General features: G+C 41.3%; 1 protein-coding gene across 10 annotated transcripts in view; it reads right to left on the reverse strand.

Annotated features, from left to right (window-relative positions):
- Positions 1-2,414: 2,414 nt before the first annotated feature.
- The window catches only part of sertad2b (SERTA domain containing 2b), a 62,333-nt gene continuing 50,591 nt past the window's right edge, over positions 2,415-14,156 (reverse strand). For 3 of the 10 annotated variants that reach the window (XM_060926140.1, XM_060926139.1, XM_060926138.1), the window contains exons 2-4: positions 12,125-12,247; positions 6,801-6,890; positions 2,415-6,254 (exon numbers count right to left, since the gene is read on the reverse strand). In XM_060926140.1, coding sequence (XP_060782123.1) covers positions 5,186-6,250 — 1,065 coding nt within the window. In that variant the 5' untranslated portion in view covers positions 6,251-6,254; positions 6,801-6,890; positions 12,125-12,247 and the 3' untranslated portion in view covers positions 2,415-5,185. The other 7 variants (XM_060926143.1, XM_060926141.1, XM_060926147.1 and 4 more) reach the window with 5 other exon arrangements.

Raw genomic sequence — 14,156 nt, forward strand, 5'->3', positions numbered from 1 at the left:
AGACGAATTCGCCTCAAATGGCTTGATTTCAACTGATTTTTTCTGGTACTGTGCAAGATAAAAAAATTGCACAAAATGCAAAATGTGACAGATATTTGACCAAAGTTAAAGATAAAATATGAGAATTATATTGATCTTGCTCCTGAATTTACCCGTGATATGCACATTAACATTAGCCAATGTGACAGAGGCCTTCAGTTGCTTAGAAGTTACCCTGGGGTCCTTTGTGACCTCACCGACTCTTACACACCTTGCTCTTGGAGTGATCTTTGTTGGTCAACCACTCCTGGGGAGGGTAGCAATGGTCTTGAATTTCCTCCAATTGTACACAATCTGTCTGACTGTGGATTGGTAGAGTCCAGATTCTTTAGAGATGATTTTGTAACCTTTTCCAGCTTGATGAGCATCAACAATGCTTTTTCTGAGGTCCCCAGAAATCTCCTTTGCTCATGCCATGATACACTTCCACAAACATGTGTTGTGAAGATCAGACTTTGATAGATCCCTGTTCTTTAAATAAAACAGGGTGCCCACTCCCACCTGATTGTCATCCCATTGATTGAAAACACCTGACTCTAATTTCACCTTCAAATTAACTGCTAATCCTAGAGGTTCACATACTTTTGCTACTCACAGATATATAATATCGGATCATCTCATCTCATTATCTGTAGCCACTTTATCCTGTTCTACAGGGTCACAGGCAAGCTGGAGCCTATCCCAGCTGACTATGGGCGAAAGGCGGGGTACACCCTGGACAAGTCGCCAGGTCATCACAGGGCCGACACATAGACACAGACAACCATTCACACTCACATTCACACCTACGGTCAATTTAGAGTCACCAGTTAACCTAACCTGCATGTCTTTGGACTGTGGGGGAAACCAGAGCACCCGGAGGAAACCCACACGGACAGAACATGCAAACTCCACACAGAAAGGCCCTCGCCGGCCCCGGGGCTCGAACCCAGGACCTTCTTGCTGTGAGGCGACAGCGCTAACCACTACACCACCGTGCCGCCTCAATAAATAAATGACCAAGTATAATATTTTTGTCTCATTTGTTTAACTGGGTTCTCTTTATCTACTTTTAGGACTTGTGTGAAAATCTGATGATGTTTTAGGTCATATTTATGCAGAAATATAGAAAATTCTAAAGGGTTCACAAACTTCCAGGCACCACTGTATGACATATATTATTACAATAGTAATTGTTATTAATTACTTCAGTATTTGAGTAATTATTAGTCATTTTTAGCATGAAGGTGACCAGAAAATGAACCCCAAACAAACCATACTCAGATCACCTCTGGAGGTTTGCTTGTGGGTCATTGTAGAAGTGTTGTGTTTGTGTGTGCAAAAAAAAAAATGCTGAGTCATCAATCTGATAATGAAATGGACTTGTGTGAAATGAAAGTGTGAAAACACCCCGAGGGTGAGATGACTAAAGTAGTTAAATGCAAATTCAATAAAAACTTGATCGCTAATTCTGAAATACATATAGAGGTTTAACTAGCTTTGTGTTGTAACAAGTGCATTGAATATTTTAAGATACACAACTGACTTTTAAAGTATGTCAGACAGGCTATGAATTTTTTCACAAAATGAATTTGCTAGTTTAACTCTGACACAGTTGTGGCACACACATAAAGTTTGCTGTTCTGACACAGCTTGGAAGATGAAGCTAGTAATTAACACTGCAGTCAATCCTTTGAAATTAACACAAGCCGACGTCTATATTTTGTCCTCTAAAACTTTCCAAACTATCACTGAAATACCCAAATATGACAAATCAACCTGCTCGAGAAGCGACATGACTATTACAATGACCAACAGACAAAACAGTGACAAAATGAAAGTCAAATTAAATCCACTTCTGCAAACAGACAGGCTAAGAGTGTTGTACATGGAGCATAACTGTGTGGTGCCTTGGTTGCTGCATGAGTGACTCACTCCTTCATATAAAGACAGTGCTGTATGTAAGGAAAAAACATCCTCACTGTCCTAACTAGATGACTAGGCCATGTTTCTGCCTGGCTTCCCTTCCTACTGCCTCATGAACGCAAATGAGACACAGCCATGCTGTATGAACTAAAAGTGGCTCTGCTCTCTGCAGCTGTGTGGCCCCAATGCTGGAAATAGGCTCACAGTAACAGCTCATGAGTCACAGTTACAAAATGGTGGCAACTGTTGATGCAGAAATTCTTGATATTTAGCTTTGAGATACAGAGGAGAGAAAGAAAAGTGATGTAAACACTTAAAAGATCATATAAGCTGTTGATTACCATAGAGTGTGCAGTGTATGGACATATTGTACTATATGTACAACAATTAATCATTCATATACAGTATACTTGATTAATGCTTCAATTGAATTTTGTAAACGTGTGATTTTTAAAAAATGACAGATCGAATTCATTTTAATTTGAATAGTTTATTGTATGATATAAAACTACAAAAGTAAGACTGTTTCAAATTCATAGACACCTGTCCATATTTTATATATATTCTACAGTCCACACCTTGTTTTAAATACAGTGATCATCAGTTGGTGGGTGGGTTTTCCTCAAAATGAATATGTTGGTAATTGCATAGAAAAGGCACAGCTCCCAAGGTCTGTGAAAAATACAGCCTCTCTTACTGAGCAGAAAAGGGAAGCCCCCACCCCACCCCACCCCACCCCTTTCAACACACACAGACAGACAAACCTTCATCAGCTCCTGGTGGTCTCTCTCAAAAACCACTGAACTCGTTATATTTCCCCAAAGAGGCGGTCTGGGGTATAGGCTGAAGACAGGGAGACACCATGTTATACTAACAGTAACCGGCATCACTCATTTCTGCTCTTCATACATTTTGGCATTGAGGGTTATAGATAGACTTTCCTAAAAATAAGCTTTGGAGTCTGAACCTCAGAAGTTTTTTGAAGAGAATAAAGTATTGCTTCACAATGTTTTCCCTTGCACACTGAAGTACATAGACATTAAATACTCATATTTAAACAGGGGTAGGGAGTGTAGACTTAAACACTGCCACAAACACCACCCCAAAAATTATAATATAGGAAACAAAACAGAAACAAAAACAATACAGTTTCAAAACAGAAAAAAAAAGATGGCTTCCAACCCAATTCATTGTATAATACATTCCTATAAGCAAAGTACATTCCTACCATACATTCTGTACACATTACAATCCAGATGGTAGATTCACATCAAAATAAATATATTTACACAGGAAATGAAAAATAAATAATTTAAAACAAAAATCACTCCAAATCCAAACAACTTAAAATAATCAGTAATTATAATTATTAATGAATAGTATTGCCTGCTTGGCTTTATATACTCCTGATCATCATCTTTTCAAATTCTTATATAATCTCTTGAGCACTATAGGATGTGATCCATTACTCCCACTGAAGGCTGCTCTGTAAATAGAAATTTTGATATCCCATAGCTAAAATGGTCACACTAGTAAAGAACCAGTATTACAGTTCACTGTCTGATAATGCCTGTGTGAATCTATGCTAAGAAGCTAACATGCTCTTGAAATCTGTGACGGGAAATGATATTTGTTACAAAGTCATCACTGATTAACAGCACTCTCCAGTAAACAGGTCTATAATACTAAGCAGCTGATATGAAAAATGGTCCCTTTGCACATGTATGATGTGATTAGTCAGAAATGAACTGAAAACACAAAGTCTAAATCCCCTACATCCAGTCTGATTGCATTAAGTGGTTTGAAGTGGGTTTCAATGCTGAAGGAATCTGCTGCCTATTGGTGCACACACAGGCTTTTTAACCATGGAATCAAGGCTGGTAATGCAAACGTTCAGAAATATAAACGAGAAAAATCTCCTCTGGTAAGTTGAACCATAAAAGTGGATAAGCATCACTTATGCATGCTTTAAATTCAAAGTCTCCAATGTTTATGTCCCCAATCGTTCTGACCATTTCTAATGGTCCAAAACTGTCAAGAGAGACAACAAAGTGCCGAGACAGGACACGGTGACCATCGGCAAAACTTAACCAATGGCATGAATAAGGTCAAATAAAACCCACTTGCTTAAAATCCTACAGCTTGCTTTTGTACAGTTATGATGTATTCTTGCATGCAATATGAATAATGTACCGCTGACAACGAGGGCTTGAGTGAAATGCTCATAAAACAAGGAAACATGATGCCAATGATAGAAGTAGAAAATGTTTAGTTTTTGATTTTGATTATTTTTTTAAATCATTGTTAATTTTGTTTATTGATGTCATAAATTATGAAATTAATGAAATTGCATTACCAGGCACATACAGGCCGTTACTATTAGTTAGTGTCTTTTTTTTTTTAAACAGGAAATTACATTTTAAAAATAATATAAATGTAAAAAAATTTTTTTGGAAACCTGAAAATAAAGAAGGCTGTAGTTCTGGGTATTTGCATCACATAAAGGGACTTAACCTTGACTTTTTTTCTGAAGAGGAACAGAACTCCTTGTCACATTAAATGAAATGCACAGTTTGCACTTATTGCCTGAACCAAATCGTCACTGCAAATCATGTGAAATTTTTTTTAAAGGTAAATCTCATACCAAAGCTCATATATAAATACATCAGTTGGGGTAAAGCATGTCCATTTCATACTAAAGAGTAAAAGTTATTTCACAAGATTAAATCTAAAGAGAATTCACTTAAATATTTCTTTATAATATTATCATATGAACAATAACACTAAAGAAGCACATAAACCAAGTTCCTCTTTTAAATTTGTTGTGCTTTATGAAAATGAGAGTTATACGAAAATAGACTTGGTTAAGCACATTCTTGCACCTGTACGCTGAGGAGGGGGGAAAAAAGAACTGCTACTCCTTCTCTGCTTACTTGAGAAATTAAATACAGACAATAATAATAAAAAAAAAGACAGGAATTTACCAAGTGGTCATTTTTGATGAAGGCACTCGAATCTGACAGAAGCCAAGTGTGTTCCTTCATGTTTATATTTGGAAAGGCGAGCACAGTGCATGCACAGTGTTGAAAAGTAGTACTGGGTGACATCACCACTCATTATAACAATTGCCTTGCCTTAAAAATAAAAACTGTACAAAACACCCATGGAGATAAGTCTTTAAGGTTTTTTTTTTATTTGTATCTAAAAAATTATTTATTTTTGCATTCCCAGTCAAACGTGGTCACGATCCTACCAGCACCTCCATGATGTGGTCGAGCTCAGTGAGGTCCATTTTGAAAGGCTGGTTGGGGGTTAAAGTTTTGATGAGGTCATCAGCCGTCACCACAGGCGATAGTTTGGATGGGGAGGCCCCTGCTGCCGAGGTGCATGGGTCAAAATCATACATGGAGGTGTCAATGTCAGCAAACAGAATATCGTCCAGGGCCAGATCGGTGAGAAAGCCTGAGGAAGAAGAGGAGGATGGCAAAGTGCTCATGTCCAAGCCACTTGTAGGGAGAATGTCCACTCCTCTGGGCTCAGTAGCTGCTGTACCTGCTGTACCTGTTATTGACCGCTCCACAGCTAGTGGGCTCGGCCCCTCTGGCTTTGAGCTGCAGGATTTGGTGCAGTTTTTGGAGTCTGAGGCTGTGGTGGGCTGGCTGGAGGGCTGAAGGGGCATGGGAAGGGGCACGGTGAGTGAGGAGGTAGTGATAGACCCTGCCGCTGTGGATGATGGACATAGCTCCTCGATTTCATCCAGGGCCGAGGAGAAGCTGTCAGTGGCCATAGGGGGGCGGAGTCTGGATGGAGAATGATGGAGTGAAGAGGGAGAAGTGCAAAATACAGCGCTGTCCTCTTCCAGCAGAGAAGCCGGGGTGAGGCAAGCATCCAGCGGCGTGGAGCTGGCTAGAGCCGGGGACGGAGGTGAGACTGGGGACTGCTGGGATAGCACAGGGGGTGGAGCCACCACAGACAGTACACCAAAAGCAGGCTGTGCTTCCCGGAATCCCTCATCCATTGGGTGGTCTGGAGGAGGTGAGGGAGGAAAGAAGAGTGGCCGCAGGCTGCCCTCCTGCTTCAGCTCATCCTGAATGCGCCGCAACATGTTGTTGATGAGCACGCGCTTCTCCAGGCTCGGCTCAGCCAGCGTTCGTTGACTGTACAGCTTCATCAGTGAGATGTTAAAGATGGTCTGCCTCTGCAGAGTGTATGAGACCTTGGAGAGGCCATCAGTCATCGCCAGCGCTTTGCCTTCCACTCCCTCATCATCCTCATCTAGCTTCCGCTTTGCTCCTTTACCCAACATATATCTGGACCAGAGAGAGAAGATGAGAAAAGAAAGAGAAAATATTAAATCCAAAGTCAAAAACTCTTTCTTTATCGCTTAGTTCTTGTTTGCTGATTACCAAAATATGTACAATTAAGTGCATAAACCATGTTCATATACATATTTCATTAAGGACTGAGCGAAGGAAAATCTAACACCATGTGTAAAATGTGTTAGATGTTTTCTCATCCCGAATAAGGATGCTAAATGAAAACAATGACATGATTTATCAAACCGAACAAGATAAATCCACAAAAAGCCAACTCATAAAGGCAAAATGCAACAGTAAATTACAAAAACGCTCCTTTGGAAGGAAACACATGGTGTTTAGTCAATGAGATGGTATGTTAAAACTTGTTAGGCACATAAATTAAAGTAACCATAAATAAAGGCAATAAACATCATGAACAGCTACATGGTATGTTAGACAGAATGCACGACCAATGAAACAGACACCCAACCCAAACAGCAGTTGGCTTGAGCATCAACAGGTAGACTTGGGTTAAAAATAAAAGACCATTTCTGTTACCAGATCGTAGCTTTGTTGCCATGACATTGGCCCGCAAGCTGTCATCATATTAGCATTCTGAGCCTCCACTGGGGTGAGAGTCTACAATATCTGTACGGTGGCCGCAGAGAGGAAAGAGCACACAGCGACTCACGTTACAACTGTGCCAAACAGATAAGGTAACACAACATGGGGAAAGGACTTTATGTAAAACCAAACTCTTCAAACTGCTTTGATTCACTCAAATTATTAATCACCATACAGAACTATTCACACTTTAAAAAGACAGGAGCAGTGCACTGAAATAGGGGCAATTACAGGAATCCTGTTCTGACTACTGCTTCCTGAGACCTGCTGCTAAGAGAGGGAGGCAAGTGTGTGTCAGACTTTCAGTAAGAGCTCGTGTAAGTGTGTCATATGAAAAACGCAGTGTTGTGTGTTACTCCAGTATGCACAGAAAGGGGGAAGCGGAAAAGGCAGAGCGGCATGCTGGGCGAAAGAAAGGGGCAGCAACGAAGCTGCTCTCATTCCCCATGTTAGGAAACAGAGCTCTCAACTACTGTACCAGCACAATACACACCAGATTTACAGCCCATCTCAGGAGCTGCCATGTTGTTATAGTACAGTGCTGTGGAGAGAGCAGCAAGAGTCAGACAGACAGAGAGCGATACAACAGCGTGACAATTGGAAAAAGGGGTGGGATTGGGCAGAGGGTTAATATAATATCTGTTAAAGGTTAATATAATATCTGGTTAAAACATTAATTACTAACTTGCAACATAAAACATCATAACAGTTTTGGATATTTTATGAGTAATCAAACATCTGTGCTTTTCAGTTATTCCTCAAGCTTGTAACTACATACCACATTCCCTTTCAGTTTCACTGTATGTATGGTACAAATGCTTTTGTACAGTTGTACAATTTCTCATTAATAAAATAAACAAACAAACTGCCCGTGGAGTCCAACTTGATGCTTTGCCATTTAGCTGCTAGTTAAATCGCTAACTTGCAATAGCAATGACTCAATGACTAGAGGATGAAAGTCTGACAAGAAGCAACATCAGGAAGTTGGCGATATGGCGTTGCTAATGACTTTGGAGAAATAAACCAAAGTCTCACAGAAGAAAAAACAGGTTTGAATGCAACTTATTTGCAACACCTTTCCTCAGCATTCTGTCACAAACATTCCCTGCATAGCATATTGACAATTACCCAGTTCATGCATAATGTTTCATGACACATGATTAAGCTTGCCAGGTTCATGAAACGTCTCTTCTCTGCAAACACACTTGGGTTTTTAAGTCACATGGGAATGCTGTACTACTGTAATACTGGTATTTCCAAAATGCAGATAGTTTTTAGGTGGTAAATTTTTAGGTTATTGAAAACACAGAGACTTTCCATGTTTTGAAAATACCTGCTTTGTGTACTGCATGACTTTCACTTCACATGTGACTTGCAAGCCTGATTCTGTTTACAAAGAAGAGGAGAATTTTCATGAATTTGGAGTAAAACGTATCGTACAAACATTTTAAACATAAAGAAAAGCTCAGCTGCTTGTGCCATAAGTGTATATGTAGCATTCTTGGCCATAGAGGGTCCATATCGGACTAACGGCGTGCATATTATACGCCGAAGTTTCAGTTTTACTCACACTACTCGAGTGACAAGCTCAATTCTCACTGGGCATTTTTACATACTGGTCTGGAGCCATTTCTCACAGACAAGCGCGAGTTCTAGTCTGGTACATTCAACTGCAGGCTTTAATTGAATTCTAAATGCTATAGAGAAACACAATGAGGAAGTCTTCATATTTAAAATGATATATATTTTTTTCTTATCAGTGTGAACACATCTAATAAAGGGCACAGGCAGGAAAACAACCATGAGCACCGTTATCTAAGCAGAAGCACAAAGATAAGTTGGGAGTGTGAAGGAGAAAGAAGCAGACCATAAACCAGTGGAGGAAAGAGAGAAACAGAAAGGAAAAGACAGAGACAGAGAGCAAGAGGGGAAAAATAAGCAAGAGAGAAAGAAGCCTGTTCCCGAGGCCTCTCCTCATTACCATAAAGTGAAGCCCAGTAGCAGTAGGCAGCATTGCAGTGTGCTTGAACCTAATCCAGGCTGACAGCTTCGTGCACCCTGGTCCTGTCTATGTGCTCACACACACACACACGCACGCACGCAAGCAAGCAAGCAAACAGCGCGCAGGCGCACCTCTGTCAGGCATTTCCACTCAGTCAGGAAGTGCAAGTGGCTGGGCCTGTTGCCTCGCTGCCTGTTACCATGACAAACATGGTCAGCTGGGAATCCGCCCAGAGAGATGACAAAGAGGGAGAGAGAAGGGTGGGAGGAAGAGAAGGGAGAGAGAGAAGGAGGTGGGGATGAGGGAACTTAAAGGGAAAAAAAAGAAATGTTTTCTGTTGGTGTACTGCTTCTGAGGCAAAGCAACTGAAACAGAAAAATGTGTGTTGGAGAGCAAAACAAGTTCTGTCTCCTGTCGCTGTGTGAATTCCAGTGCTCACAGACACAGTGCAAGCTACTCAGAAATGAAGAGATAAACAGTGCTTTTAAGAGTAAGAAATGAAAAAGAGGTGTGTGTTGGTCATAAACACTTTCCTCCAGTTCTTTTGCTTCTGTTGATTAAAAAAAAAGGTTTTGTTACATAGATGCAGGACAACAGCTCTGAAAGATGAAATATCAAATGAATCAAATCAAATTATCATTTGAATTCAGAGTGGGTGATATGTAGAGTAAAAAACAAGTAAAAATACTTAAAATAAGTGCAAGAGTAAAAAAAAAAACTAACTGGGACACACACACACACACACACACACACACACACACACACACACAGTGGTGCTTGAAAGTTTGTGAACCCTTTAGAATTTTCTATATTTCTGCATAAATATGACCTAAAACATCATCAGATTTTCACACAAGTCCTAAAAGTAGATAAAGAGAACCCAGTTAAACAAATGAGACAAAAATATTATACTTGGTCATTTATTTATTGAGGAAAATTATCCAATATTACATATCTGTGAGTGGCAAAAGTATGTGAACCTCTAGGATGAGCAGTTAATTTGAAGGTGAAATTAGAGTCAGGTGTTTTCAATCAATGGGACGACAATCAGGTGTGAGTGGGCACCCTGTTTTATTTAAAGAACAGGGATCTATTAAAGTCTGATCTTCACAACACATGTTTGTGGAAGTGTATCATGGCACGAACAAAGGAGATTTCTGAGGACCTCAGAAAAAGCGTTGTTGATGCTCATCAGGCTGGAAAAGGTTACAAAACCATCTCTAGAGTTTGGACTCCACCAATCCACAGTCAGACAAATTGTGTACAAATGGAGGAAATTCAAGACCATTGTTACCCTCCCCAGGAGTGGTCGACCAACAAAGATCACTCCAAGAGCAAGACGTCTAATGCCGCTTTTCCACTACAAACGCGGCTGAGCCGTGCCGTGCTGAGTCGAGCTGAGTCGAGCTGAGCGGGGCTGTTGGAGTTGCATTTCGACTACAACCGCGCTGAACCATGCTGGCTGGAAGTGGGTGGACACATTGGGTGGAGTTAGCGAAAGTGGGTGGACGTCACGTGATGTCGTTAAGCAGCGCAAACAGTGACATCAGTGAGCTTTTAAGCGGTAGTCTCACGACCCGGATAGTAAACAATAAACATGGAGGACATGGAGTTGTTAGTGTTGCTGGTCTTGGTGCTGTGGCTTGTTGTCACCGACAACGCCAACAGATACTGGCAAGAGCATATAGATGAGGCGAGGCGCATAAGGCTTCAGAAATTCTCGTAATTCGTAATTCTTCTTCTTCCGGGTTTGCGGTGTTTACAGATCCCAGCGTGCTCGCGGGGCGTGTGTGGGCATGTGAGGACACTCCTCCTCACCAATCAGTGCACAGGGGAGTGTCTGCTCACACCCCCAGCCTCACTCGGCTCGGTTTGGCTCGCTTCAGCCCCACTCCAAAACCGTGCGAGTTTTAGGGGCTAAGCAGGGCTGAAGCGAGCCGAGTCGTGCTGTTTTTTGGTAGTCGAAACGCGAGCCGTGTCGGGCTGAAGTGAGCTGAAGCGAGCTGAAGTGAGCTGAAAAAGGGTAGTGGAAAAGGGCCATAATAGTCGGCGAGGTCACAAAGGACCCCAGGGTAACTTCTAAGCAACTGAAGGCCTCTCTCACATTGGCTAATGTTAATGTTCATGAGTCCACCATCAGGAAAACACTGAACAACAATGGTGTGCAATGGCAAGGTTACAAGACGAATGCCACTGCTCTCCAAAAAGAACGTTGCTGCTCATCTGTAGTTTGCTAAAGATCACATGGAGAAGCCAGAAGGCTATTGGAAAAATGTTTTGTGGATGGATGAGAGCAAAACAGAACTTTTTGGTTTAAATGAGAAGCGTTATGTTTGGAGAAAGGAAAACACTGGATTCCAGCATAAGAACCTTATCCCACCTGTGAAACATGGTGGTGGTACTGGTAGTATCATGGTTTGGGCCTGTTTTGCTGCATCTGGGCCAGGATGACTTGCCATCATTGATAGAACAATGAATTCTGAATTATACCAGCAAGTCCTAAAGGAAAATGTCAGGACATCTGTCCATGAACTGAATCTCAAGAGAAGGTGGGTCATGCAGCAAGACAACGACCCTAAGCACACAAGTCGTTCTACCAAAGAATGGTTAAAGAAGGATAAAGTTAATGTTTTGGAATGGCCAAGTCAAAGTCCTGACCTTAATCCAATCAAAATGTTGTGGAAGGACCTGAAGCTAGCAGTTCATGTGAGGAAACCCACCAACGTCCCCGAGTTGAAGCTGTTCTGTACGGAGGAATGGGATAAAATTCTTCCAAGTTTCTCTTTATCTACTTTTAGGACTTGTGTGAAAATCTGATGATGTTTTAAGTCATATTTATGCAGAAATATAGAAAATTCTAAAGGGTCTGCAAACTTTCAAGCACCACTGTGTATATATATATATATATATATATATATATATATATATATATATATATATATATATATATATGCAACTTTCGAGCCATCTGAACGGCCTGGGCAGCTGTTGGCATATCAGTGGAAACAGGGAAGGAACATGATTCAAGTTAGTGGTTTTCTTCTGATTTACTGTCCTCTTCCTTTGCGTTTGGTGTTTGGTGGGAACAGAGAAGCAGACACTGTTGTGGAATTCATGATGGTTGGATACATTAATGCCAGCGGGAAAAAAAAAAAAGAAAGTTCTGGGCAGGGAAGAAAAAACAAATCAAAGTCCCTTTCAGAGAACTAGTGAGAAAAAAAATGTCAGGGTAGCTGAACAGGTCCCTGTGACTCACTCTGAGGAGTGGAGGCAGATATGTTCAGCACTGAAACGCCATTACTACTCCACCCTGCACATTCCTCTTCTCCTTTTTCCTCCTCCTCCATCCTCTTCCCTCCATCTCTGGGGTGAAAGGTCACTGAGAGAGTAGAGGAAAAGAGCCAAGACTAGGACAGTATGGTAGCAAGAGGACTTTATTAGGTTGTTTTATAGTGGTTAAGGTTGGGATTTGGGGAGGGAACGTTTGTTCTGGCTTGGTGTAAAAAAAACAGCCGCTACCTATTGCCTCTGACCTGAAACTACAGAGTTAGAGAGTGACAACAGCAGGAGAGAGAGAGAGAGAGAGAGAGAGAGAGAGAGAGAATGAGTGGGGAGCGCCATGTTCCCACCTCACTCAGCACGCTCTGTTCCCTCGCACACAGAGACACCGAGAAACACACAGCAAACTGCCTCTCCATCACTGCTGTACCAGCACTCGGAAATGACCCTGTTTCCATCCGTCCTCTACATAAAATCTTGAACAGAAAAGATGCTATGTTAAAAGAGCGTTTGTTCTTTCTTCTTTATTCATGCTGTAAAATAGTGGAAGATGACTTGGTTTTACAGTGCAGCTTTAAAAGCATGGCTCAGCTGCGGCTCACTTCCTGGATACCACTCCTGGCAGTAGCTAAGCGTGTGAAACAGAGCACCGGATAATTCCAGAATTAGTGTAAAAGCAAGGCTGGGGCCTTTGGACAGGAGAACACAGGGCTGTCAGAGCAGAGGCTGGAAACACTGCAGTGCTGCTAGGCTGGCTGCAAAATGTATACTAATCAACACACAAGAGAAATTTCATGTGACAGACCAGACTACGGATAAAATGTGTGAAAGGTCTTCTCTAAGATCAGAGCATGCTCTCACTGCTTCAATGGCCCGAGTTTCTTCTTCCGTTCCATCTGCAAAGGTCTAAAGACCTAACTCTTCCAACAATATCTAGGATAATACTTTCTATTCTATCCACATTCACTGGATATGAGCAATCGCACGCTCTGATTAGCTACTCTACTACTACGCTATCAGCTCATATACCATGAGTAGAGAAAAACAAAATGGCAGAGCGTGTTGCTGAACCAACCAAGGACGAAATAAAAATTCTACTCGAAAACAAAACCCCCAAAAATACAAAAAAGCAACAAAATATGGAATAAAAGTATTTGATAGTAAGAACGTATCATTTTTTTATTTTTCAACAATTATTATTATAGTATTTTTCACAAATTGCTCCTGTCATTTCGCTGGTTTGTTTGCATTCTAAGCGGAAATTATTTTGTCAGACGTCTTGTATAAAGCTTTTATTTATCAAATTTGCAAAAAATAAAAATGCTCTGTTTTTCAAAATCCAGTGAATGTAGACAGAGTAAAACAGTTATTCCACTCAATCTTGTCATACATGGCTTACAGCCCTCATGTACGACTTGATTTCGTGGAATAGCTTAAGTATTCATCTTTGTATAATTCTTTTTATTGTTTACGCACTTCCTCCATGATCGCACAAATGACTAAAGATAAATGTGTTAGTGAAGAAGAGGAGAACTCTCTGTGGATGAAGTGAACAAGTGATGAGTGAGTGAGTGCATGCATGAGTGGATGAATGATCTACCGAACAAATGAATGAGCGAGCATGTTAGTGTGCAGAGGAAAGGGGTGCATGGGCAAGTGAATGAGTGAGGGACTCGAACGACCGAGCGCGCGCACGCTGAATCATCAGTGATATTATGATCCTGTAACAGGATCTGCAAGTTTCCATGCCTGTGCTTCTGACTTCCCCTCCCCCTTCACCTCGGTGCTTTGCTATTTCAGGTCCTGAGGGGACGGATTCACACACGCACACACACTAACATGCATGCATGTGTCCATGCATAGGTCGCAGCTCTGCCGCAAAGCTCCGTTACAGAACCATGAGGATGGCGGGTAAGGCTACGAAACACACAGACAGCCTGGACAGGTGAACATCACTTGCTTGGTCTGCATGTAATAACACACACATTACTGTCAAATGAGAGAGAGAT

The sequence above is a fragment of the Neoarius graeffei genome, chromosome 7 (genome assembly GCF_027579695.1).
Source record: "Neoarius graeffei isolate fNeoGra1 chromosome 7, fNeoGra1.pri, whole genome shotgun sequence".
NCBI classification, from domain to species: Eukaryota; Metazoa; Chordata; class Actinopteri; order Siluriformes; family Ariidae; genus Neoarius; species Neoarius graeffei.